Source organism: Acinonyx jubatus, chromosome B1, assembly GCF_027475565.1.
Source record: "Acinonyx jubatus isolate Ajub_Pintada_27869175 chromosome B1, VMU_Ajub_asm_v1.0, whole genome shotgun sequence".
Lineage (NCBI taxonomy): Eukaryota > Metazoa > Chordata > Mammalia > Carnivora > Felidae > Acinonyx > Acinonyx jubatus.
The window spans coordinates 140862433-140889198 of record NC_069382.1 but is presented as its reverse complement, the minus strand read 5'-3'; the positions used below and the strand labels follow the sequence as shown (position 1 = coordinate 140889198).

At 38.4% G+C, this 26766-nt stretch overlaps 2 protein-coding genes across 9 annotated transcripts in view; one reads left to right on the top strand and one right to left on the bottom strand.

Moving 5' to 3' along the window:
• Window positions 1-26766, top strand: part of ART3 (ADP-ribosyltransferase 3 (inactive)) — a 139582-nt gene that overhangs the window by 19451 nt on the left and 93365 nt on the right. The gene's annotated exons all lie outside the window — the stretch shown is intronic.
• Window positions 186-2473, bottom strand: CXCL10 (C-X-C motif chemokine ligand 10). Its single transcript, XM_015080280.3, has 4 exons — window positions 2331-2473; window positions 1697-1823; window positions 1389-1478; window positions 186-933 (listed from the first exon to the last, which is right to left on the bottom strand). Exons 1-4 carry the CDS (start codon window positions 2389-2391, stop codon window positions 915-917), a joined length of 297 nt encoding a protein of 98 aa, XP_014935766.1. The 5' UTR covers window positions 2392-2473; the 3' UTR covers window positions 186-914.

The window sequence follows — 26766 nt, the reverse complement described above, 5'->3', positions numbered from 1 at the left end:
GGGTGTCTGGGTGGCTCAGTCGTTAAGCATCTGACTTTGGTTCAGGTCATGATCTCATGGTTCATGAGCTTGTGCCCCTCTTCCTCACCTCCCTCCCTCCCCTGCACCCCCTCCCTCTGCCCCTCTTGGGATTCTCTCACTTTCTCTGCCCCTCACTCACTTGCACACATACTCTCTCAAAAAAATTACTGCTAAAGGAGTACAGCATTTTTATTTTGAAAAACATCCAGTGTATGCCTTACATAACATGCATAGTATATATCTAGACTTAAAAATTTTTATTCATTCATGTTTAGTACTTCATTACACAAGTTATTCCATACACACCGAAAACAATATAAGACATATGTACATCTGAGAACTCAACTTTGTGCAGTTTTCATTAAATAATAGTATTTTCACATACATTTTCAGACATTTTTAGGTTCTTTTATGTATTTGGAATTGTGTATATATAACCACTGGAAGAATATGGGCCCCTTGGGAGGATAGCAGTAGAATCCCATGGAGTAAAGATCTTTCTTAAAAAAGCAGATTGTATTATGGCTATTTGTTTTTTTTAAGTTCTGAGAACTTTGATAAACCCAGAGGTGGGAATATCTTTAATAACCTTTAGAAGATATGAAAGGTGAGGAAAGTGTTAGTAGCAGGGCTAGGACCTGGTACATTCACTAAAAATGTAGCGCCTTTAGCTTACAGTGCCAGAGCAGAGTTCGTACTAAATAGCTCAGGGTAATGAACCACCCACCTCCCTCAAGGAGTAGTAGCAGCTTATTTGGTGACAGTGGTTGGTCACCTTTTAGGAGAACTGCAATCCAGGGACAATTAGGGCTTGACAAGTATGTAGGGAAATGATGGCAGAGGTAGTCTCTTTCTGGTCCATCTTTGTCAGTACAGTGATTATGCTTCTGTGTTCAAGGAGATCTTTTAGACCTGTAGGAAGAGAAAGGGGGTGTGAAAGTGTGATATGCTCAACTCTGGCTTCAGCCTGGGTTCTGCTTAGAACATTCTGAGTTCATAGGTAACTGGCAAGTCCCCAGGCAAAGTGTTTGGTGAGCTTTCCTGATGCTACATAGTCATTGTGGATTGCAAGAGCTGCTTTTTTAGGGACAGGAGAGGCTTGGGGAAAATTTGGTAGCTTTGCTTGGATAGTTCTAGCTCTGCCTCAAGGTTAAAATGACCTATTGACACTTCTAGGTAGGTAGCTAACTTTTGATACCACAGACGATGGCAATCTCAGTATAAAAATAAATACAGGTAGTGGCAGGCATGGTGGTAAACACACTTTTAAGCCAAGGGATCCTACAGGAAAGCTCACTGCAAATATTTCTGACTTCCCCAAATTGACATTTCTTAAAGAGAAATTCTGCAAATAACAGCAAACCTACCTTTCCTTGCTAATTGCTTTCACTAAATTCTTGATGGTCTTAGACTCTGGATTCAGGCATGTTTTCTCCCCATTCTTTTTCATTGTAGCACTGTAGAAGTAAGAGGGAAAATATTTAGAATGATGTTGGGCCAATAAAACAGGTGTAATATACAGTTTTTAAGCCAGATGTTTACGTTTCACTCTAGATGTTTCCCTTTGCTATGTAGAAGTCTTAGAATCATACAAAGCATTTATTGATTTTGTGATCATACATATTTAATATATGATTACAACTAGAGAGGTGACTTTCAGAAGGCATTTACTCACATGATTTCAACACGTGGACAAAAGTGACTTGCAGGAATCACTTCAAGTTTTTCTAAGGACCTTAGATTTACAGATAGTTCACTAATCTTGATACAGGTACAGCGTGGTGTTCTAGAGAGAGGTATTCCTGTGGGGAAAAAAGACAAGTACAGTAGGGGAGGTTAGTGCAGTTTTCGTTTTAGTCGTTTAGTGTGGATTGGCTACTACTTAGCAGAACCTATATCCCCATGTTATTTGAGGTAATCTGAGAGGGAATGATCCCATTATAATATAGCTCTGAATGATTGATTAGTTGATTATCTGAAAGAATGGAATTGCAACTTGTGAATTGTAAACTTACCGCTGAGCCCAGTTCTTATGGTTAATTAAGTGAGTTACTTAAGAAGTATATGTCTCATCCTCTCTGTCCTCATTCCCTTACGTTTTCTCTGTCTATCCTCTTACTCTTCTGTTCCCCCATCCTTTTATTCCATTTGCCTTTCTGACCTGTGACCAGAGAGAATCTCTGCTCATTTGGCCTTCATTTATAGGCAGGCTGTAAAACTTTTGCAAATATGCTATTCCTGTAATTATAGAACTTCTACGCAGTCCTATTTCTGACCTTAGAAATTAAATATCCTTTCATGTTCCTTACCTTGAGTTCCACTCAGAGTCAGAAAGATAAGACAGAAAATAAGAACACCTCTTTGGTTCATGGTGCTGTGACTGGAGGTTCCTCTGTGGTAGGCTCAGAATGTCTAAGCAGTTGAGTGTCTCAGAAAACGTGGGGTTGGGATGCAGTATTTATTTGTAAAGGCACTTTCCCTCTCTAACTCTGATTGGATAACATTCTAGTTGACTAAGCAAAACCTGATGCCTGTTTCTTGGGGAAGTCCCATGTTGCAGAATCAAAGGTATTATTAGTATTTATTGTGGTTCAGAGTTATGGAATTTCCCTCCACCCCCATTTTTCACTAAGAGTGAGTTAGGTTTCACTTTCTAAAACATGAACTATTTCTTGAAAAACAGAACTTCATTGCATATGTGGTTATTTTTAATGAAAAAAAATTTAATGAAACTTTTTATTTTTTTTTAACGTTTATTTATTTTTGAGACAGAGAGAGACAGAGCATGAATGGGGGAGGGTCAGAGAGAGGGAGACACAGAATCGGAAACAGGCTCCAGGCTCTGAGCTGTCAGCACAGAGCCTGACGCGGGGCTCGAACTCACAGACCGCAAGATCATGACCTGACCTGAAGTCGGCCGCTTAACCAACTGAGCCACCCAGGCGCCCCTAATGAAACTTTTTAAATGAAACTTTGATTCTCATGTTTTGCCTCCTGCAAAATAAAGATGTCAACTTAATCTTCAAGTCAGAATCCTGCCTACGGGTTTTTTTTCAAGTTTTTATTTAAATTCCAGTTAACATACAGTGTAATATTAGTTTCAGATGTAGAATTTAGTGATTTATCACTTGGCATATGGTGCTCACCACGAGTGTCCTTTTTAATAGCCATCACCTATTTTTCACCACCCCCTCCCCCTTGCCCTCCAATAACCATCAGTTCTCTGTAGTTAAGAGTCTGTTTCTTGGTTTGCCTTTTTTTCCCCCTCCTGTGTTCATTTTTTTAAATGTTGGTTGTTTTCAGCGGGGGGTGGGTACAGAGGAGCTGAAGTGGGCTCTATGCTGACAGTAGACAGCCCTATGTGGGGCTCAAACTCAAGAACCACGAGATTGTGACCTGAGCCACCCAGGCACCCCTCATTTGTTTCTTAAATTCCACATGAGTGAAATCTTACTGTATTTGTCTTTTTTTATTTATTTTGTTTAGTATAATACTACCTTCCTCTATTCCACGCCATTGCAAATGGTAAGATTTTATTCTTTTCTATGGCTGAGGAATACAGTTTTAAAATGAGTATGTCTTAATACTGTGTTTTGAATCTATCTTAATTTGCAGCAGTAAGGCGTGAATATGGATATATTCACTTCATGAGTTTCAGAGATGTCATTTTTTTTTTATTTTTACAATAGCTTGTTTCTAAAAATTTTTTATGTTCATTTATCTTTGAGAGACAGAGAGACAGAGTGAGAGTGGGGGAGGAGCAGAGAGAGAGAGAGTGACACAGAATCTGAGGCAGGCTCCAGGCTCTGGGCAGTCAGCACATTGCCCGACATGGGGCTTGAACCCACAAACTGCGAGATCATGACCTGAGCCGAAGTCAGACACTGAACCGACTGAGCTACCCAGGCGCCCCTATTTTTACAATAACTTGTAAGAAAATAGGAAAGTTATTTTCATTTTGTATGTGGAAAAAGAACCTTAGGGATGAGATAATTGTGTTAGGTCACACAAAGGTTGTCATCTATTTAGTATACCTATAATGCTTTTTCTCAGCATTTATCTTACATTTCTGTAATTACTTTCAGAGGGTAAGAAAAATTTTTTTTTAATTTTTAAAACGTTTTAAATATTTTTTATTTTTTTATTTTTTAAATTTTTTATTTCTTAAAATGTACATCCAAATTAGTTAGCATATAGTGCAATAATGATTTCAGGAGTAGATTCCTTAGTGCCTCTTACCCATTTAGCTCATCCCCCCTCCCACAACCCCTCCAGTAACCCTCAGTTTGTTCTCCATATTTATGAGTCTCTTCTGTTTTGTCTCCCTCCCTGTTTTTATATTATTTTTGTTTCCCTTCCCTTATGTTCATCTGTTTTGTCTCTTAAAGTCCTCATATGAGTGAAGTCATGTGATTTTTTCTTTCTCTGACTGACTAATTTCACTTAGCATAATACCATCCAGTTCCATCCACCTAGTTGCAAATGGCAAGATTTCATTCTTTTTTATTGCTGAGTAATACTCCATTGTATATATATACCACATCTTTATCCATTCATCCATCGATGGACATTTGGGTTCTTCCCATACTTTGGCTATTGTTGATAGTGCTGCTATAAACATGGGGGTGCATGTGTCCCTTCAAACCAGCACACCTGTATCCCATTGATAGATGACTAGTAGTGCAATTGCTGAGTCATAGTGTAGTTCTATTTTTAGTTTTTTGAGGAACCTCCATACTGTTTTCCAGAGCGGCTGCACCAGCTTGCATTCCCACTAACAGTGCAAAAGAGATCATCTTTCTCCAAATCCTCGCCAACATCTGTTGTTGCCTGAGTTGTTAATGTTAGCCATTCTGACAGGTGTAAGGTGGTATCTCATTGTGGTTCTGATTTGTATTTCCCTGATGATGAGTGATTTGAGCATTTTTTCATGTGTCAGCTGGTCATCTGGATGTCTTCTTTGGAGAAGTGTCTATTCATGTCTTTTGTCCATTTCTTCACTGGATTGTTTGTTTTTTGGGTGTTGAGTTTGATAAGTTCTTTATAGATTTTGGATACTAACCCTTTATCTGATGTGTCGTTTGCAGCTATCTTCTCCCATTCTGTCGGTTACCTTTTAGTTTTGTTGATTGTTTCCTTCACTGTGCAGAAGCTTTTTATTTTGATGAGGTCCCAGTAGTTCATTTTTGCTTTTGTTTCCCTTGCCTCCGGAAACGTGTTGAGTAGGAAGTTGATGCAGCCAAGATCAAGGAGGTTTTTGTCTGCTTTCTCCTTGAGGATTTTGATGGCTTCCTGTCTTACATTTAGGACTTTCATCCATTTTGAGTTATTTTTGTGTATGGTGTAAGAAAGTGGTCCAGGTTCATTCTTCTGCATGTCGCTGTCCAGTTTTCCCAGCACCACTTGCTGAAGAGACTGTCTTTATTCCATTGGATCTTCTTTCCTGCTTTGTCAAAGATTAGTTGGCCATAGGTTTGTGGGTCCATTTCTGGACTCACTATGCTGTTCCATTGATCTGAGTATCTGTTCTTGTGCCAGCACCATACTGTGTTGATGATTGCAACATTGTAGTATAGCTTGAAGTCCAGGATTGTGATGCCTCCTGCTTTGGTTTTCTTTTTCAAGATTGCTTTGGCTAATCAGGGTCTTTTCTGGTTCCATACAGATTTTAGGATTGTTTGTTCTAGCTCTGTGAAGAATGCTGGTGTTATTTTGATAGGAATTGCATTGAATATGTAGATCGCTTTGGGTAGTATTGACATTTTAACAATATTTGTTCTTCCTATCCAGGAGCATGGAATCTTTTTCCATTTTTTTGTGTCTTCTTCAGTTTCTTTCATGAGGTTTCTATAGTTTTCAGTGTATAGATTTTTCACCTCTTTGGTTAGATTTATTCCTAGGTATTTTATGGTTTTTTGTGCAACTGTAAATGGAATCGATTCCTTGATTTCCCTTTCTGTTGCTTCATTGTTGGTGTATAGGAATGCAACCAATTTCTGTGTGTTGATTTTATATCCTGAAACTTTGCTGAATTCATGAATCAATTCTAACAGTTTTTTGGTGGAATCTTTTGGGTTTTCCATATAGAGTATCATGTCATTTGCGAAGAGTGAAAGTTTGACCTCCTCCTGGCCAATTTGGATGCCTTTTATTTCTTTGTGTTGTCTGATTGCAGAGGCTAAGACTTCCAATACTATGTTGAATAACAGTGGTGAGAGTGGACATCCTGTCTTGTTCCTGACCTTAGGGGGAAAGCTCTCAGTTTTTCTCCATTGAGGCTGATATTAGCATTGGGTTGTTCATATATGGCTTTTATGATCTTGAGGTATGCTCCTTCTATCCCTGCTTTCTTGAGGGTTTTTATCAAGAAAGGATGCTATATTTTGTCAAATGCTTTCTCTGCATCTATTGAGAGGATCATATGGTTCTTGTCCTTTCTTTCAGTGATGTGATGAATCACATTAATTGTTTTGTGGATATTGAACCAGCCCTGCATCCCAGGTATAAATCCCACTTGGTCGTGGTGAATAATTTTTTTAATGTTTTGTTGGAGCTGGTTGGCTAATATCTTACTGAGGATTTTTACATCCATGTTAATCAGGGAAATTGGTCTGTAGTTCTCCTTTTTAGTGGGGTCTCTGTCTGGTTTTGGAATCAAGGTAATGCTGGCTTCATAGAAAGAGTTTGGAAGTTTTCCTTCCATTTCTATATTTTGGAACAGCTTCAAGAGAATAGGTGTTAACTCTTCCTTAAATGTTTGGTAGAATTCCCCGGAAAGCCATGTGTCCCTGGACTCTTGTTTTTTTGGCAGATTTTTGATTACTAATTCGATTTCCTTACTGGTTATGGGTGTGTTCAAATTTTCTATTTCTTCCTGTTTCAGTTTTGGTAGTGTATATGTTTCTAGGATTTTGTCCATTTCTTACAGATTGCCCATTTTATTGGCATATAATTGCTCATAATATTCTCTTATTGTTTTCATTTCTCCTGTGTTGCTTGTGCTCTTTCATTCATGATTTTATTTATTTGGGTCCTTTCCTTTTTATTTTTGATCAAACTGGCTAGCGGTTTATCAATTTTGTTAATTCTTTCAAAGAACCAGCTTCTGGTTTCATTGATCTGTTCTGTTTTTGTTGTTGTTGTTGTTGTTTCAATAGCATTAATTTCTGCACTAATTTTTATTATTTCCTGTCTTCTGCTGGTTTTGGGTTTTATTTGCTGGTCTTTTTCCAGCTCCATAAGGTGTAAGGTTAGGTTGTGTATCTGAGATCTTTCTTCCTTCTTTAGGAAGGCCTGGATTGCTGTATACTTTCCTCTTATGACCGCCTTTGCTGTGTCCCAGAGGTTTTGGGTTGTGGTGTTATCATTTTCTTTGACTTCCATATACTTTTTAATTTCCTCTTTAACTTCTTGGTTAGCCCATTCTTTCTTTAGTAAGATGTTCTTCAGTCTCCAAGTATTTGTTACCTTTCCAAATTTTTTCTTGTGGTTGATTTTGAGTTTCATAGCGTTGTGGTCTGAAAATATGCCCAGTATGAGCTCGATCTTTTTGTATTTACTTAGGGCTGATTTGTGTCCCAGTATATGGTGTGTTCTGGAGAACGTTCCATGTTCACTGGAGAAGAATGTATATTCTGCTTTAGGATGAAATGTTGTGAATATATCTGTTAAGTCCATCTGGTCCAGTGTGTCATTCAAAGCCATTGTTTCCTTGTTGATTTTTTGATTAGATGATCTGTCCATTGCTGTGAGTGGGGTGTTGAAGTCTTCTACTATTATGGTATTACTATCGATGAGTTTCTTTATGTTTGTGATTAATTGATTTATGTATTTGGGTGCTTTCACATTTGGCACATAAATGTTTACAATTGTTAGGTCTTCTTGGTGGATAGACCCCTTGATTATGATATAATGCCCTTCTGCATCTCTTGATACAGTCTTTATTTTAAAGTCTAGATTGTCTGATATAAGTATGGCTACTCTGGTTTTCTTTTGTTGACCATTAGCATGATAGATGGTTGGTTCTCCATTCCCTTACTTTCAATCTGAAGGTGTCTTTAGGTCTAAAGTGGGTCTCTTGTAAACAGCATATAGATGGATCTTGTTTTCTTACCCATTCTGTTACCTTATATCTTTTGATTGGAGCATTGAGCCCATTGACATTTAGAGTGAGTACTGAAAGATATGAATTTATTGCCATAATGATGCTTGTAAAGTTGGAGTTTCTGGTGGTGTTCTCTGGTCCTTTCTAATCTTTGTTGCTTTTGAGATATATATATATATTCCCCCCCCCCCATATTTTCTCCTCTCAGTCCCCCTTAAAATTTATTGCAGGGCTGGTTTAGTGGTCACAAACTCCTTTAATTTTTGTCTGGGAAACTTTTTATCTCTCCTTCTATTTTGAATGGCAGCCTTGCTGGCTAAAGAATTCTTGGCTGCATATTTTTCTGATTCAGCACACTGAATATATCCTGCCACTCCTTTCTGGCCTGCCAAGTTTCTGTGGATAGGTCTGCTGCCAACCTGATCTGTCTTCCCTTTAGGTTAGGGACTTTTTGTCCCTTGCTGCTTTCATGATTCTCTCCTTGCCTGAGTATGTTGTGAATTTGACTATGATATGCCTTGCTGATGGTTGGTTTTGTTGAATCTCATGGGGGTCCTCTGTGCTTCCTGGATTTTGATGTCTGCGTCTTTCCCCAGGTTAGTAAAGTTTTCCTCTTCTGGGACCCCTATGATTCTGATGTTCCTTTTTAATGAGTCACTGATTTCTCTAATTCTTACATTGTGCTCTTTTGGCCTTAATCTCCCTCTTTTTTTCTGCTTCATTATTCTCTATAAGTTTGTCCTCTGTGTTGCTGATTCTCTGTTCTGCCTCATCCATCCTTGCCACCGTGGCATCCATCCATGATTGAAGCTCAGTTACAACATTTTTAATTTCGTTCTGGCCATTTTTTACTTCTTTTATCTCTGCAGAAAGGGATTCTAATCTATTTTTGACTCCAGCTGGTATTCTTATTATCATGATTCTAAATTCTGGTTCAGACATCTTGTGTGTATCTGTGTTGGTTAAATCCCTGGCTGTTGTTTCTTTGTGCTCTTTCTTTTGGGGTGAATTCCTTTGTTTTGTCATTTTGAAGGGAGAAAAGGAATTAATGAGGTAGAAAAATAGAAATAAAAAAATTTAAAAAATTAAAAACACACACAAATCGAATAAATGATGCTATATCTTAGGTGTGTTTTGGTCTGGGTGTTTGAAAGTGGTTTGACAGATTAGAGAAGAAAAAGGGGGGGCAAGAAAAGAAAAAGGAAATCGTTTGAAAATTTGAAAAAGTGAATACACTGTAGTAGACTAAAATAAAATGATGGAAGTAAAATAGAATTTGAAAAAATTTACATAAAAGCAAAAAATATAGTGAAAAAATTAAAGAAAAATATTTTTAATAGAAATTGAAAGTAAAAATTAAGCTTTTCTCTTTCTGCATTCGAGAAAAAGAAAAGAAACGAAAAGCAGAAAAAGGAAATTGTTTGAAAATTTGAAAAGGTGAATACACTGAAGTAGACTAAAGTGAAATGATGGAAGTAAAATAGAATTTGAAAAAATTTACAGAAAAAAAATATAGTGATAAAAAGAAAAATACTTTTAATAATAATTGAAAATAAAAATGAATTTTTTCTTTCTGTATTCAAGGAAAAGAAAAGTGTAGAAGAGAAAAAAAAAAGAAAAAATTGAATAGATAGACCTGCTAACAGATTGAAGTAGGACTGAAATTACTTCATTTTCCTCTAGAAGTCAGTCGATGTAGTGCTTTATAGTCCATAAACTAAGCTGGCGGTGAGACTTGTGTTCCTGAAGAGCCAAGTTGGCCCAGTTGGGCAGGGCTTGGTGTAATGGCTCTGCTTTCCACTAGATGGCGCTGCTAGCCTCCTGGGGTGGATTGTTGCTGCGCTTGTAGGTGCATATGCGCGGGAGTGGTGAAAATGGTGCCACCCAGCTACCCAGTCTGTTCTCCCAGATCAGCAATCGTGTACCCGTCTTCTGTCTTCAGCTTTCGTCCACTCCCCACATTTTCACTCTCCGTGACCAGGCCCCAGGCAGTACCACTCTCCTGAGTTTTGTCTCAGATGTGGCTGTTTTCCCTGGCCCCTTGTGAAGGACTGCAGCTTTGACCTGTTCCGCCCCTCTGCAGGAGGGTCTCATCAACCAATGGCCAAATGAGCAATGGCTGAATGTCAGCTGCTCCCAGGAACGCTTGCTGGACCCTGCTGCTGCTGGTGCCCCAGACTGCGGCCAGATGCCAGCCGTGCCAGAAAAAGTTCACGAGATAGTGTAGCAGCAGCATTTCAGGGATTATGGAAAATTACAACACACATCTGGCACCAGGCTTCACTCTTAACGACCTTGTTCCAGCACCAGTGAATGTGGCCGTTTTCTGGGGTCTGCTGGGACCAGGTGGCTTCAACAGTTTCCACCAAATGTCCTTCCAGCAGTGGAGCTGCTTTTCCCCATGTGGCCGGAGAACCTCCCGGCCCCCACTCTGTTCCTGGGGATTCGCCCTTCCCACCAGAGCACCGCCAGGTATCGAGCTGCAGGGTTGCAGACTTTGCGCTCCCCTTGTTTACAGTCTTAATGGCATTTAGACCCTCTCCTTTCTCCCTTTTTAGTTTAGTCCCTGCAGCTGTTTCCAATTTTCCACTTTCTCTCCAGCTGCTTTTGGGGAGGGGTGCTTTTCCCATATTCTCATCCCCTCCCCAGTCTCCATCCTCTCTCTGCCCACAAAAGCAGCTCCCTACCCTCTGCAGCTTTTCACTCCCCAAATTCACCTCTTTGTGCCGTGTACCTGCTGAATTCTGTGGTTCAGGTTGTGTTAATCCTCCAATCAGTTTTCTAGGTGTGTTGGTCCGGCTGTATATCATGGACGCAAGACACACAAAAAACTTCCATGCTGTTCCACTATCTTGCCTGCTCCCCTGAGAGTAAGAAAATTTTTAAAATTCTTCAGTAATAGCAATATTTCATCCTTTGTAGGTAAATCCAATTTTTGGAAATAGTTCAGCCAAGCATTGTCTTTTTATCAAATACTGTAAGTAATAGGTTTGCTCTTCTTGGACAAGGTCAAAGTTATGGAACTGGAAAGTTTTAAAGAATTCCAGATACAGGGTAAGCATCTGACTTTGGTTCAGTTATGGTCTTGTGGTCGGTGGGTTTGAGCCCCGTCTCTGTGCTGAGAACTCAGAGCCGGGAGCCTGCTTCAGATTCTGTGTCTCCCTCTCTTTCTCTGCCTCTCCCCCACTTGTGCTCTGTCTCTCTCTCTGTCTTCTCAAAAATAATGTTAAAAAAAAATTAACTCCAGACATGTTTTGAACACTTGTAACATCATTAGAATAAGTGAATAGTCTCCAACATGTAACTATTTTGACAGAAAACATTACTCATTTGGATATCTGATTACTGTTAGTAAACAGAGTCTGATTTTTGTTAGTGTTAGTAAACAGTTTTTGTGTATTACAGGAAAGTCCCTGAATGAAACATTATAAGACAACATCTAGACTGGCATAGGAAAATGATTAATAGCTGTAATAAGGTTATTTCAAAAAACCAAAGGATTTCCTTTTTGAAGAAAACTTGTAAAAGGGTTCATGAATAGAGAGACCTTGGTGGGAGAACAGGATGGAAACAGGTTGACTTGACATTGATACAGCTCTAAGACATTGTCAAATGCAAAGCAAAGGGGAAAAAAGGTATTCAATTAGTAGCAGTAATAACAACTTAGCATAATTTTAACTGGGCAAATAGGGGCAAAAACTGATTTCTTAGTATTCGGTAGCACTTGGCAGATTATTCATAGCAGACAACATCAGTAGGAGGCAGATGATACCCATATAATGTAACATGTTGGGCCTAACAGTGGAAGTTCAGTACCCAACTGATAGAACAGTCTGATTAAGTTCTTTGCAAGTGATTGGCAACAGGGGATCCAAGATGAAATGCTGTTCAAAATACAGGCATTACACTGCAGTGGGAAATCTGTTTAGGTGAATACTTGGAATCTAGGGAAATATCTGGGGAGGTCTTTTCATAGTCAGCTAAGCTACAACAATCTTTAGATAAGCCAGGGAAAGGCAAAACTTCCATCCTAGGATTAAACTAATTTAGCTGGTACATACAGGTTTAAAACTTGGCATAGACACCAAGATAAAGCCTATATCTGCAAACTGGGCACACGTAAAACTTGGAACCTCAAATGTAGGAATTTCGTCATCAGAACTGTGTCTGAGTTGCTTGAGGCAGGCCAAGATTGCTGGAGTGCTGAATCCCAGGTCAGTCTGTTCCAGGGATAAGCTTTCCAGTCAGTAAGTCAGGGGATTTGTGGGAAACTGGAAAGACAAAAGGGAGAGAAATGAGGCAGGAACTGATAGGACCCAGAAGACTTTCACCCAGCAAAGAGACTTTCGTCTGATGAGGAGGGAGAGGCTTATGAGAGACAGGGACAGAAGGGGACCTCCCATAGCTGTTTGTGCAGAATTACAAATTAGACTGTGAGTAAAAATGCCAAAATTTTCAGAGAAATGTCTGACATGAATGGAAGAGGCTTTGAACAGTTCCAACATCAAACAAACAAAAAAGTATGTGGTGATAATTTCACTTTTGTTAGGATCTAAGTTCTCAGATAAGATGCTCTCTGTTTAGCAAAAGTAAAGAGAGTTTGAGGCACATTACATATGAAGTGGACCAAGTATCTCTTATTAATGAGAAAATATTTTTTATTTAATATTTTTTATTTAGTTAAACATTACATAGCAAAAACTGTGGGTCAGGCTATGTTTGAAGTGCTTTATGATTATTGACTCAGTTATTCTTTAAATAATGACTCATTTAACCCAGTAATTCTAACTCTAAAGTCCATGTTCTTAACAGCTCTGTTATGCTACCTCTTTACAGAGAGTATTGTTCTCGATTTTGATTTCTGATTTCCGTTTTCTCTAAATGGCTAAAGCCATCTTTGTAGTTACTTTGGGTGCCTCAGTAATTGAACACTCAGAGAAAAAGTTTAAGATGGATCTTAGACTGGATTTAATATTAAACTGAAAGATGGTATTGTACATATAGGTTATTCATGTAAACATACAGATACACATGAATGTTAGCTAGTAAACCATTAGATAGTGTGTATATACTTCAAAGTACTTTTATTCACTTAATTTTTTAAAGTTTTTAATTTTAATTCCTCTATAGTTAGCATAGTGTTATATTTCAGTACAATATGGTAATTCAACAGTTCTATATATTACTCAGTGCTCATCGTGATTAATATACTCTGTAATCCCTATCACCTATTTCACCCATCTCCCTACCCACCTCTCCTCTGGTAACCGTGAGTTTGTTCTCTATAGCTGAGTCTGTTTCTTAATTTGTCTTTTTTCCTATGCTAGTTTGTTTTATTTCTTAAATTCCACATACAAGTGAAATTGTACACTATTTGTCTTTCTCTGACTTATTTTGCTTAGCATTATACTCTCTAGTTCCATCCATATTATTGGAAATAGTGGAAATGGGTGTACACACACACACACACACACACACACATATGCACACACATACACACCCCCAACATTTTCTTTATCCATTCATTTATTGGTTGATACTTGGCCTGCTTTCATAATTTGACTATTGTAAATAATGCTGTGGTAAACACAGGAGTGCCATGTATCCCTTTGAATTAGTGTTTTTGTATTTTTTGGGTAAATACCCAGTAGCATGATTGCTGAATCCTAGGATAATTCTTTTTTTTTTTAATTCATTTTAATTTTTAAATTTTTTTTGAGAGAGAGCACACAGGCAGGGGAGAGGGGCAGAGGGAAAGAGAGAATCCCAAGCAGACTCCATGCTCAGCACCAAGCCCAATGTCGGGCCTGATCCCATGACCCAGGTGTAAGTCGGGAGTCAGACACTCAGCTGACTGAGCTACCCACGCACCCCCTAAATCTTAGGGGGACTGAATCTTAGGGTAGTTCTCTTCTTAATTTCTTGAGGAATCTCCATATTGTTTTCCACAGTGGCTGTACCACTCTGCATTCCTACCAGTAGTGCATGAGGGTTCCTTTTTCTCCATATCCTCACCAACACTTGTGTTTTTGTTTTTAGCCATTCTGACAGTTATGAGGTGATATCTCATTGTAGTTTTGATTCGCATTTCCCTGATGAATGATGTTGAGTGTCTTTTCATGTGTCTGTTGGCCATTTGTATGTCTTCTTTGGAGAAATGTCTATTCATGTCTTCTGCCCATTTTAATCAGAGTATTTGTGTTTTGTTTGTGGAGTTGTATCAGTTCATTAGGTGTTTTGGATATTAACCTTTATCACATGTGACATTTTCAAATACATACTCTCATTTAGTAGGTTGTTTTTTAGCTTTGTTGATTATTTCCTTCATTATGCAGAAGCTTTTTATTTTGATGTCCCAATGGTTTATTTTTCTTTTATTTCCCTTGCCTCAGGAGATACATCTAGAAAAATGCTGCTATAGCCAATGCCAGAAATTACTGCCTGTGTTCTCTTAAGGATTTTTATGGTTTTACATCTCATACTTAGGTCCTTAATCTGTTTTGAGGATTTTTTTAATGTGGTATAAGAAAGTGGTCTAGTTTCATTCTTTGCATTTGGCTGTCCAGTTTTCCCAGCACCATTTGTTGAAGAAACAGTCTTTTTTCCATTGCATAGTCTTTCCTCCTTTGTTGAAGATGAATTGACCATATATTTGTGTGTTTATTTTTTGGGTTTTCTATTCTGTTCTTTTGATCCATCCGTCTGTTTTTGTGCTAGTACTATACTGTTTTGATTACTGCAGCTTTGTAATACCACTTTGGAAATCTGGGATTGTGATGCCTCCTGTTTTGTTCTGCTTTTCCTTTTTAAAAAATTTTTTTAAATGTTAATTTATTTTTGAGGGTGGGGAGAGGGGGGAGGGACAGAGAGAAATGGAGACCCAGAATCCAAAGCAGGCTCCAGGCTCTGAGCTGTCAGCACAGAGCCCAATGCAGAGCTTGGACCCATGAGCTGTGAGATCATGACCTGAGCCAAAGTCGGATGCTTAATCAACTGAGCCACCCAGGCACCCCTGATTGTTTTTGTTTTTGTTTTTTTTTTTTTACCAGAAATCTAGATCCCTTACAAAAGTTCTTGATATTATTCTTAACTATTGCAGCTTGTTAAATCGTTACAAAATGTCATTCTTTATCTCTAACACTTTTTGTCTCATCTATTAGTGTAGCTACTCAGCTCTCTTTTGGTTACTATTAGCATGATGTTTTTCTGTTCTTTAAACTATTTTGTCTTTGAATCTAAATTATGTCTTGTCTAAAAAGTGTACAGTTGGATCAGGTTTCTTTAAAAATCCATTCTGCCAATGTCTGACTTCTGATTGGAGTGTTTAGTCCATTTACATTTAATGTAATTAATAATAAGGTAGGCTTTACATCTGACATTTTGCTATTTTCTTCCTCTATGTCTTGTCTTTTTTACTTCTCTTTTCTCCTATTACTGCTACCTTTTGTGTTACACAGATATTTTTAGTTCATTATTTGATTTCAATAAAGAAAATGTGTGATTAACTCATTTAAAGTATATAGTTCAAAGGTTTTTAAGTATATTCACAGAGTTGTACAACAGTCATCTCTTTCATTTTGAAATATTGTTTTGCAGGATAATTCTTGGTGATAGTATTTTTCTTTTTATACTATAAAAGCCAGAGGGCAGGAATGTGACATTTTCATAGTTTCTGATGAGACCTTAGTTATTAATCTTTTTTTAAAATTAATTAATTAATTTATTTTGAGAGAGACAGTGTGTGCAAGCAGGGGACGGGCAGAGAGGGAGGAGGAGAGAGAGAATCCCAATTAGGCTCCACACTGTTAGTGCAGAGCCCAGTGTGGGCCTCAAAGTCACAAACTGTGAGATCATGACCTGAGCTGAAATCAAGAGTTGGACACTCAACCAGCTGAGCCACCCAGAAACCCCTACTTGTTAGTCTTATTGAGGCTCCCTTGTGCATGCTAAAGCACTTTTCTCTTGCTGCTTTAAAGATTCAGTCTTTGAATTTTGACAGTTTGACTATAATATTTTAGTTGTAGATCTCTGGAGTTTGTTGAGTTTCTCAGATACTCAGGTTAATGTTTTCATCAAATTTTGGAATATCTTGGCTATTATTTCTTCAGATATTCCTTCTGCCCCTTCTTTCTCTTTCCTCCTATTATGTATATGGTGGTACGCTTTATGGTGTTATGTTCATCTCTGAGTCTCTGTCCATTTTTCTTTATTCTTTTTTTTTTTTCTGAAAATTTCAGTTACCTTGTCTTCAGGTTTACTGATTTTTTTCTTTTGCAAGTTTAAATTATCTGTTGCACCTTTCTAGTGAATTTCTTACATCGGTTATTATACTTTTTAAAGCTGGAGATTCTTTTTTATAATTTTTTACTGATACTCTTTATTCAGTAAGGTGGTGTTCTCATTCTTTCTTTTAATTCTTCAGACATGGGCTTCCTTTAGTTCTTTGAACATGTTTATAATAGCTGGCTTAAAGTCTTTGTCTAGTAGGTCCAGTGAAGAAGTCCCTGGGCTTTTTCTGGAATGGTTTCTATTGAATGCTCTCTAAGTGTGTATGAGTCATACTTTCCTCTTTCTTTGCATGTTTCTTTGTATTTTTTGTTGTTGTTGTTGTTAAAACTGGATATTTTAAATAATGTAGTAACTTGGGAAATCTGGTTTCTCCCCTCCTGGGGATTTGCTGTTGTTGTTGCTGTTTCTTTAGTGATTTTCCTGAACTAATTCTGTAATGTCTTTATCATTTATTGTGTATAGCCACTGACATCTTTGTTTAGTTAGCTTAGTTGTGAGCTAATGATTGGGCTAAGATTTCTTTTTTTTTTTTTTTAATGTTTACTTATTTATTTTGAGAGAGAGAGCACATGCAAGTAGGTGAGGGGCAGAGAGCGGGGAGAGAAAATTCCAAGCAGGCTCAATGCTGTCAGTGTGGAGCCCATCGTGGGGCTCGATCCCACGAACTGTGAGATCATGACCTGAGCTGAAATCAAGTGTCGGACACTTAACGAACTGAACCAACCAGGCACTCTTGAACTAAGATTTCTTTAAATGCCTTGAACCAATAAATCTCCCAGCCTTTAACAAGGGCTCTGTGTATGTGTTGGGTTATGCCTTCAGGGCTCTGAGAGGCTGTCTACAGTTCTGCTTTAGCCTTCATTTCCAGTTTGTGCAGAGCCTCAGGGTCACCTTGAGGTGAAAGATTAGGGCCATTTCAGGTTTCTTCTGAGTGTGCACACAGCCCTGCACTAGTGTGTGAACTTCTAGATTCTTAGGACTATATTGGAGCTTTTCAAAGCCCTCCATAGACCTCTCATTCCCTAGTCTTTCCTTTAAAATAAGTTTCAGTCTTTTATTAGACCCACCTACTTCAGGCATTTAATAATTGTTAAACAATTACTTTTTCACAGTAAGTGAGTCCAGGGTCAAGTTAAATAAAGACAAGCCATGTGAGGTTTTAAGAAAGCTTTTAACCAAGTCACTAGTGATAATCATCTAGGATGGGCTTTTTGAGAGCTCCAAACTGATTCCCCCTCTCCATTGGCGTTGAGGCAGCTTTTCAGAGATACGTAGTTGTGAGGCTGTTATTTTTCAAAGCTACTGGGAGAGGGGAATGAGAATAGGACAGTGAAAAGTGCCAGAAAATTTTCTGTTCTTACTGAGATCAAGCTGTTTCTTAGATATTTTCCCTACTGCTGCAGACTGTTGGTTAATTTCAAGAGTTTTGAAAAATAGGGTTTTGACAATTTTTTCCAGTGCTGTTTTTGCTTTTACAGAGGTCATTACTTCATCCTCCCAGAAGTGCTTTCAATAGTTAGGTTTTATAGTTCTTTTTTTAAAATGTTTATTTTTTTTGAGAGAGAGAAAGAGAATACAAGCAGGGGAGGGGCAGAGAGAGAGAGGGGGACACAGAATCTAAAGCAGGCTCCAGGCTCGGAGCTGTCAGCACAGAGCCTGATGTGGGGCTTGAACTCATGAACTGAGAGATCATGACCTGAGCTGAAGCCAGGCACATAAGTGACTGAGCCACCTAGGTGCCCCTTATGGTTCCTTTTTGAGGTAAAATTCATGTATGTTGAAAAGTTCAGATCTTAAGTGTACCATTAAATCAATCTTAGAATTACACACACTTGTATATCCACGTTATCCAAACCGCTATCAAGTTATAGAACATCACCACCACTCCAGAAAGTTCCTTCACGCTACCTGCCAGTCAGTCCTCACCCCATCTCCTCTACTCTTGACACCACTACTCTTTTGAATTTTTTAGTATATGTGCTGCCGAAGCGAGCACACTTTTGAATTTCTTAAATATAGATTTGTTTGTCTCTTCTAGAACTTCATATAAACAGAACAATTTTAGTATGTATTCTTTGGTTCAAGGCTTTTTCTCAGCATATTTTTAATATTTACTTATATGTTTATGTATTTTATTTTTTCACATTTTAACTTAATTCTAGTTTTAATTAAATTCTAATTTTAAATTCTAGTTAGTTACCCTCTAGTTAACATAGAGGGTACAATTGGTTCCATGGATAGAATTTAGTAATTCATCACTTACATATAAACTCAGCTCATTACAAGTGCCCACCTTAATACCCATCACCCATGTAGCCCATCGCCCACCCACATCCCTTCATCAGCCCTCAGTTCTCTATAGTTAAGAGTCTCTTACAGTTTGCTTTTCTTTCTCTCTCTTTTTTCCCTTACCCTGTGTTTATCTGTATTGTTTCTTAAATTACACATATGAGTGAAATTATGGTATTTGTTTTTCTCTGCCTGACTTATTTCACTCAGCATAATACACTCCAGCTCTGTGTTGTTGCAAAAAGCAAGATTTCTTTCTTTTTTTTTTTTTTAAATTTTCGAGCGACAGAGAGCAGGCAGGGGAGAAGGGCAGAAGGAGAGAGGGAGAATCTTAAGCAGGCTCTGCATTCAGTGTAAAGCCTGACACAGGGCTCAGTCTCATAACTGTGGGACCATGAACTGAGCCAAAATCAAGAGTTGGTGGCTCAACTGACTGAGCCACCCAGGTGCCCCAAGATTTCATTTTTTTGATGGCTGAGTAATATTCCATTGTATATATATACTGCTTGTTCTTTATCCACTTAGCAGTTGGTGGACATTTGGCTCTTTCCATAATTCATCTATTGTTGATAATGCTGCTGTACACATCAGGGTGCATGTGCCCCTCAGAGTCAGTATTTTTGTATCCTTTGGGTAAATACCTAGTAGTATAGTGCAATTGCTGGGTCATAGGGTAGTTGTATATTTAATATTTTTTTCTTTAGAGAGAGGATGTGAGCAAGGGAGAGGAGCAGGGGGGAGGGGGAGCCTCAAACAGGCTCCATGCTGAACATGGCATGATGCAAGGCTTGATCCCACAACCCTGGGATCATGACCTGAGCCAAAATCAAGAGTTGGATGCTCAACCGAGTCATCGAGGCACCTCTATTTTTAACCTTTTGAGAAACCTCCATACTGTTTTCCAGAGTAGCTGCACCAGTTTGCATTTCCACAAACAGTGTTAAGAGTGTTCCCTTTCACCATGTCCTTTCCAAAACCTGTTGTTTTATTTGTTAATTTTAGCTATTCTGACAGGTGTGAGGTGGTATGTCATTGTGGTTTTGATGTGTATTTTCCTAATGATGAGTGATGTTGAGCATCTTTTCATGTGTCTGTTAGCCAGCTGGATGTCTTCTTTGGAAAAATGTTCCTGTATTATGCCCATTACTTAACCAGATTTTTTATTTTTGGGGTGTTGAGTTTGATAAGTTCTTCATTTAAGTATTCATAAGATACTTCATTAAGTAAGATACTTCATTAAGTATGCATTAATTTTGGATACTAACCTTTGATATGTCATTTGCAAATATCTTCTTCCATTTTGTAGATATTCTTTTAGTTTTTTTGATTGTTTCTTTCACTGTACAGAAGCCTTTTATCTTGATGAAGTCACAACAGTTCATTTTTGCTTTTGTTTTCTGTGCCTCCAGAGACATGTCTAGTAAGGAGTTGCTGCAGCCGAGGTCATACGAGTTGCTGCCTGTGTTATCTAAGATTTTGATGGTTTCTTGGGTCACATTTAGGCCTTTCATGTAGTTTGAGTTTATTTTTGTGTACAGTGTAGGAAAAGTGTCCATCTTCATTCTGCATGTTCAGTTTTCCCAACACCATTTGTTGAAGAGACATTTTTTTTTTCCCATTGGGTATTCTTTCTTGGTTTGTCAAAGATTAGTTGGCCTATAGTTGTGGATCCATTTCTGTTTTTTTTATTCTCCTCCACTGATCCAGTTTCATTGGCAGTACTATGGTATCTTAATGATCATAGCCTTTATAATATAGCTTGAAGTCCAGAATTGTGATGCCTCCAGCTTTACTTTGCTTTTTCAAGATTTCTTTGGCTATTTGGGATCTTCTGTGATTCTGAAGATCCCAAATTATGGAATTGTTCTAGCTCTGTGAAACATGATAGTGGTATTTTGGTAGGAATTACATTAAATACATAGTTTGCTTTGGGTATTATAGACATTTTAACAATATTTTTTCTTCCAGTTCATGAGCATGGAATGTTTTTCCATTTATTTGGGTCATCTTCAGTTTCTTTCATAAGTGTTCTATAGTTTTCAGAATGCATATCTTTTGCCTCTTTTGTTAGGTTTATTCCAAGATACCTTATGGATTTTTGGGCACTTGATTTCTCTTCTTGCTGCTTTATTGTTGGTGTATAGAAATGTAACAGATTTCTGTATTTTCATTTTATATCATGAGACTTTGCTGAACTCGCATTGCATATCAGTTCTAGCAATTTTTTGGTGGAGTCTTTTGGATTTTCTATGTAGAGTTATCACATAGTCTGTGAATAGTGAAAGTTTGATTTCTTACTTGCCATTTTGGGTGTCTTTTATTTCTTTATGTTGTCTCATTGCTGAGGCTAGGACTCCCAGCCTAGCCCTCTCAGTGGATATTCCTGTCTTGTTTCTGACTAGAGGAAAAGCTCTCATTTTTTCCCCATTGAGGATGATATTATTTGTGGGTCTTTCCTATGTGGCTTTTATGATCTTGAGGTATGTTCCCTCTATTTCTATTTTGTTGAGGGCTTTTATCAAATGGATGCTGTCTTTTGTCAAATTCTTTTTTGCATCTAGTGAGAGGATCAAATAGTTCTTACTGTTTCTTTTATTAATGTGGTGTATCACGTTGATTGATTTGTAAATATTAGATCACCCTTGCAGCCCAGGAATAAATCTCACTTGATAGTGGTGAATGATTCTTTTAATGTACTATTGGACTTGATTTGCTGATATCTTGCTGAGAATATTTGCATCCATGTTCATCAGGGATATTGGCCTGCAATTCTCCTTTTTAGTGGGGTCTTTGGTTTTGGAATCAAGGTAATGCTGGCCTTGTAGAATGAGTTTGGAAGTTTTCCTTCCATTTGCATTTTTTGGAACAGTTTGATAAGAATAGGTATTCACTCTTCTCTAAATGTCTGGTAGAATTCCCCTGGGAAGCCATCTGGTCCTGGACTTTTGTTTGTTGGGAGATTTTTGATTACTGATTCAATTTCTTTGTTGGTAATGGGTCTGTGCAAATTGTCTATTCCTGTTTCAGTTTTGGTAGTTTGTATGTTCCTTAGAATTTATCCATTTCTTCCAGATTGCCCAATTTGTTAGCATATAGTTTTTCATAATGGTTTATATGATCTCACAATGGTTTGTGTTTCTCTGGTATTGGTTGTGATCTTTAGTCTTTCATTTGTACTTTTATTTGGGTCCTTTCTCTTTTCTTTTTGGTAAGTCTGGCTAAAGGTTTATTAATTTTACTTATTCTTTTAAAGAAGTAGCTCTTATTTTCGTTTAGCTGTTCTACTGGTTTTGTTTTTGTTTTGTTTCTGTATCATTTATTTTTTCTCTGATCTTTATTATTTCTCTTCTCTTGGGCTTAGGCTGTATTTTCTGTTCTTTTTTTAGGTCCTTTAGGTATTAGGTTAGATTGTATATTTGAGAATTTTCTTCATTTTTGAGGTAGACCCATATTGCTATATACTTCCCTCTTAGTACCACCTTTGCTGTATCCCAAATGTTTTGGACTGTCCTGTTTTCATTTTCATTTGCTTCCATGTAAATTTTAATTTCTTTTTTAATTCCTTGGTTAACCCATTCATTCTTTAGTAGGATGTTCTTTAACCTCCATGTATTGGTGGCCTATCCATATTTTTTCTTGTGCTTGACTTTAAGTTTCATAGCATTGTGGTCTGAAAGTATGCATGATATGATCTCAGTCTTTTTATACTTGTTGAGGGTTGATTTGTGTCCCAGTATGTGATCTATTCTGTTCCATGTGCACTTGAGAAGAATATGTATTCTGCTGCTTTAGGATGAAATATTCTGAATGTGTGTGTTAAGTCCATCTGGTCTGGTGTGTCACTCAAAGCCATTGTTTCTTTGTTGATTGTCTGCTTAGATTACTTGTCCATTTCTTAAGTGGGGTGTTAAAGCCCCCTATTATTATTGTAATTATCAATGAGTTTCTTTATATTTGTTATTTATTGATTTATATATTTGGGTGTTTTCAAGTTGGGGGCATAAATGTTTACAATTGTTAGATCCTGTTGGATAGACCCTTAATTATCATATAGTACCCTTCATCTCTTGTTTCAGTCTTTGGCTTAAAATCTAGTTTTTTTGATAGAAGTATGGCTACTCCAGCTTTCCTTTGATGTCCATTGGCATGATAGATGATTCTCCATTCCCTCACTTTAGATCTGCAGGTTCTGTAGGGCTAAATTGAGGCTTCTGGGGAGCCTTGTGGCTCAGTCAATTAAGTGTCCAACTTTGGCTCAGGTCATGATATTGGGGTTCATGGGTTCAAGACCCGTGTTGGGCTTTGTGCTGACAGCTCAGAGCCTGGAGCCTGCTTTGGGTTCTGTGTCTTCCTCTCTCTCTCTGCCCCTCCCCTGCTTGCACTTGGTCTCTCTCTCAAAAATAAAAATTAAAAAAAAATTTTTAAATGAGTCTTCTGTAAGCAGCTTATAGTAGGTCTTGTTTCCTTATCCATTCTGATACCCTTTTTCTTTGGTTTGGAGCAGTTAGTCTATTTACATTCAGGGTAATTATGGCTAGATAAGAATTTAGTGCCATTGTGTTATTTCTAAAGTTGCTGTTTCCAGAGATTTTTTTCTGTTTCCCCCCACCCCCTAGTCTTTGTTGCTTTTGGTCTTTCCCACTCAACATGTCCCCTTTAATATTTCTTGCAGGGCTGGGTTAGTGGTCTCCTTTTTGTTTGGCTGCCAGTGAAACTCTTTATCTCTCCTTTTATTCTGAATGACACCTTTGCTGGATAAAGCATTCATGGCTGCATATTTTTCCCCTTCAACAGGTTGAATATATCATACCACTCTGTTATGGCCTGCCAGGTTTCTGTGGAGAGAGATGCTGTGAACCCTATTTTTCTTCCCTTGTAGTTTAGGGATTTCTTTTCCCTTGTTGTTTAAGGATTCTTATTTCTATATTTAAAAATTTTTACTATGGTGTGTCTTGGCATTGGCTGGGTTTTGTTGAATTTAATGGGAGTTCTCTGTGCCTCCTGGAATTTGATATCTGTTTCCTTCTCCAGATAGGGAGTTTTTTAGCTAATTTGCTCAAATAAACCTTCTGCTCTTCTTCTCCTCTTGCTCCTTTTAAGACTTTTATGATACAAATATTATTATACTTTATGGAGTCGCTGAGTTCCTGAAGTTTGCATTTGTGATCCAATAATTGCCCTTTCCTCTTCTTTTCAGGTTCATATTTTATATAATTTTATCTGTTCTGTTACTAATTTATTCTTCTACTTTGTCTATCTTCATTGTCATTATATCTAGTCATTTTTGTATCTTTGTTATAGCATTTTTTATTTGGCCTGACTAGTTTTTAGTTCTTTTATCTCTGAAGTAAGGGATTCTCTAGTGTCTTTTATGCCTTTCTCAAGTCTATCTAGTATCCTTGATTGTTGTTTTAAATTCTGGTTCAGGAATATTACTTACCTATTTTGGTTAGATCCCTGACTTAGAGCTCTTCCTCGTCTTTCTTTTGGGGTGAATTCATCCATTTTGGCATTTTGTCTGTGTCACTGTTTTTTTGTGTATTAGGAAAGCCTAGTATATTTCATTCTCCTGAGAGTAACGGCCATATTAAGAAAAAGATCTATACTGTCTAGGGCCTTGTGTTTCGGAATTGTTTCAAAGTGTGCACTCTTTTGTTGTGTTTTGGCTGTTCTTTCCCTCAGGTCAGTTCACTGCAGAGTTTCTCCTTGCCTGCACAGGGAGTGTTTGGACCTTGTCCACTGTGTGGCAAGTTTTAATTAGGTGTGTTTTGGTTTGCTTGTTAAAAGAGGCTAGATCCTATTTCCCCTAGAGCTGAAGCTTTGCGGCACTCTATGATCAGTAGCCTTTGTGTGTGCAAGGGGTTTATGCTGGTCTTCTGGTGGAGGGGTTTGCTGAGCTGGTTCTCAGGCCAACTTGCCCTAATAAAGATGCATGCACAGGGTGCAGGGAGATGGGGCTTGGTGTAAGTGCCTCCAGCCTCCACTTGGGGATGCTGTGTTGCTCACTGAGGTCTGTCAGTGCTAGTGGGTGGGAGTGGGGAGGGTGGGGAGTTGGGAAGGGAACGGCATTAGCCCACTCTCCTCCCCAGAGATGGGAGTTTGTACCCACCGCTGTTCAGGAAGCCCTTCATAGAAGAGTGAACAATTTCCCCTTTTGTCTCCCCAGCTTCCATCAGATCCCTGCCTTCACCCAGTGTCCAAGCTATCTGCATGTTAGGAGGCACACTAGTCCCATGTTTTTTTCTTAGGCATGCACCTGGGTTTCAGAACTCCAAATTTTGGGGACCTGGCCAGGTTGGAACAGGCACTGATCCTCGGGGGGGAGTGTCTTACCACTCTGCAGCTGGTGCTGGTTAGTCCAGAAAAGCTGTAGCAGCTTTTGCACAGGTGTTGGGGTTGATGGTAAAGCACAGCAAAGAGCTGGCACCAAGTTTGGTGCTTTCAGCAGGTATCTCTGTTCCTATGCTAATTCGCACATTGGTGCCCATCAGCTCTTTTGTCTCCTGAAAGGCCATGCCACTTCTCCCAGGTGCACTCCAGGAAGAGAAACTGTCTCTCACAGTGTGACTTAGGGGATCCTCAGATCACGTTGTCTGCTCTGGGCCTTTGTCCTCCTTCCCCACAGGAGCACCGCTGTGCCTGCCAGGCTCTACCTAGTGGTGGTGCAGACTTTTAAAACTTCAGACTTTGAGCTTCACTGCTTGTTAAAACTTGGGATAATCAGGCTCTCTAGTTTTCCCAGTCAACAGTTTTTGGGAAATGTTTCTCTTATGCAATCCCTTGTGCTGCTTTCTGTTTCTCTTTCTCTCTCCTCTCTCAGAGAGATCAAGGTTCCTTCCCCTCCACGGTAGCTGCAATTCTTTTATCCCCAGAATCACATCTCCATACCTCCTACCTTCCACGATGTGACTTCTTTTCTCCCTCTAGTTCTTCAGTTTATTCTCACAACATTCTTATCAATTTCTTGGGTGTTGGGAATTATTGGATATTTATCTAGCTGTGTTCAAAAGTTGAGGCAAGCATAGGGTCCCCCTACTGCTCTGCCATCTTAACTCCTCCTCAAACCCTCTCGGCATATTTTTTAGATTCATCTACATAGTTGCATGAGTCAGTATTTTGTATGTCTTTACTGAGGCATAGTATTCCATTGAACAAATACACCAGTTGGTTTATCGATTCTCTTGTCAATGGACACCTCATCTCTTTCCAGATTTTAGTTCTTATATATAAAGCTACCACAAACATTTTTGTAGAAATATTTTTCTAGATGTATGCTTTCATTCTTCTTCATTCCTGTAACAGAGCAGAGTGATTTTTTTTTTCTCATACCCTGAGATCAAGACCTGAGCTGAAATCAAGAGTCAGATGCCTAAGCCACCCAGGCACCCCAAGAGGGATATTTTTAAAACATAAGTCACATGGCACTCCTCTTCTTATGACCCTCTGGCAACTTCTAGTTATGTTTAGAATTAAACCTAATTTTGTAACTGACTTTTTTAACGGAGTTCTCTGTGATCTGTCCCTTACCTATTCATCCGCCTTCATCTCATATTGTTTTCTCTCAGCTACTATACTCCAGTCAGTGATTAGCTGTTTTCTTTATCTGGAATGCTTTTTCCTGTTTATGCATGGGTGATTTCCTTCTTGACATCTGGAGTTTAGTGCCTTTTCTTTTTTAAATTTTTAAAAAATATTTATTTTTGAGAGGCAGACACGCAGAGCATGAACAGGGGAGGGGGCAGAGAGAGAGGGAGACACAGAATCCAAAGCAGGCTCCAGGCTCTGAGCCGTCAGTACAGAGCCTGATGGGGGCTTGAATCCACTAACCATGAGATCATGACCTGAGCTGAAGTTGGAAGCTTAACTGACTGAGCCACCCAGATACCCCTTTAGTGCCTTTTCTTAGCATACGATCTAAAGCAACCATGATCTTACTTTAATTCTCTGCCTGGTATTTCTCTTTATCTGATATTTGGTTAGTTTGTTTTTTATTAGTTTAGTGTCTATTTCTCCACAATAAAATGTAAGGCCCAAAAGAGCAGGTACCTTATCAGTCTTATTCA

What these genes read in the sequence shown, in the direction of transcription:
- CXCL10 (XM_015080280.3), bottom strand. Translation starts at nt 2,391, where the DNA reads ATGAACCAAAGAGGTGTTCTTATTTTCTGTCTTATCTTTCTGACTCTG. An exon ending in GACTCTGAGTGGAACTCAAG is followed by an intron (nt 1,824 to 2,330) that starts GTAAGGAACATG and finishes TTTTCCCCACAG; the next exon opens with GAATACCTCTCTCTAGAACA. An exon ending in TGTCCACGTGTTGAAATCAT is followed by an intron (nt 1,479 to 1,696) that starts GTGAGTAAATGC and finishes TTACTTCTACAG; the next exon opens with TGCTACAATGAAAAAGAATG.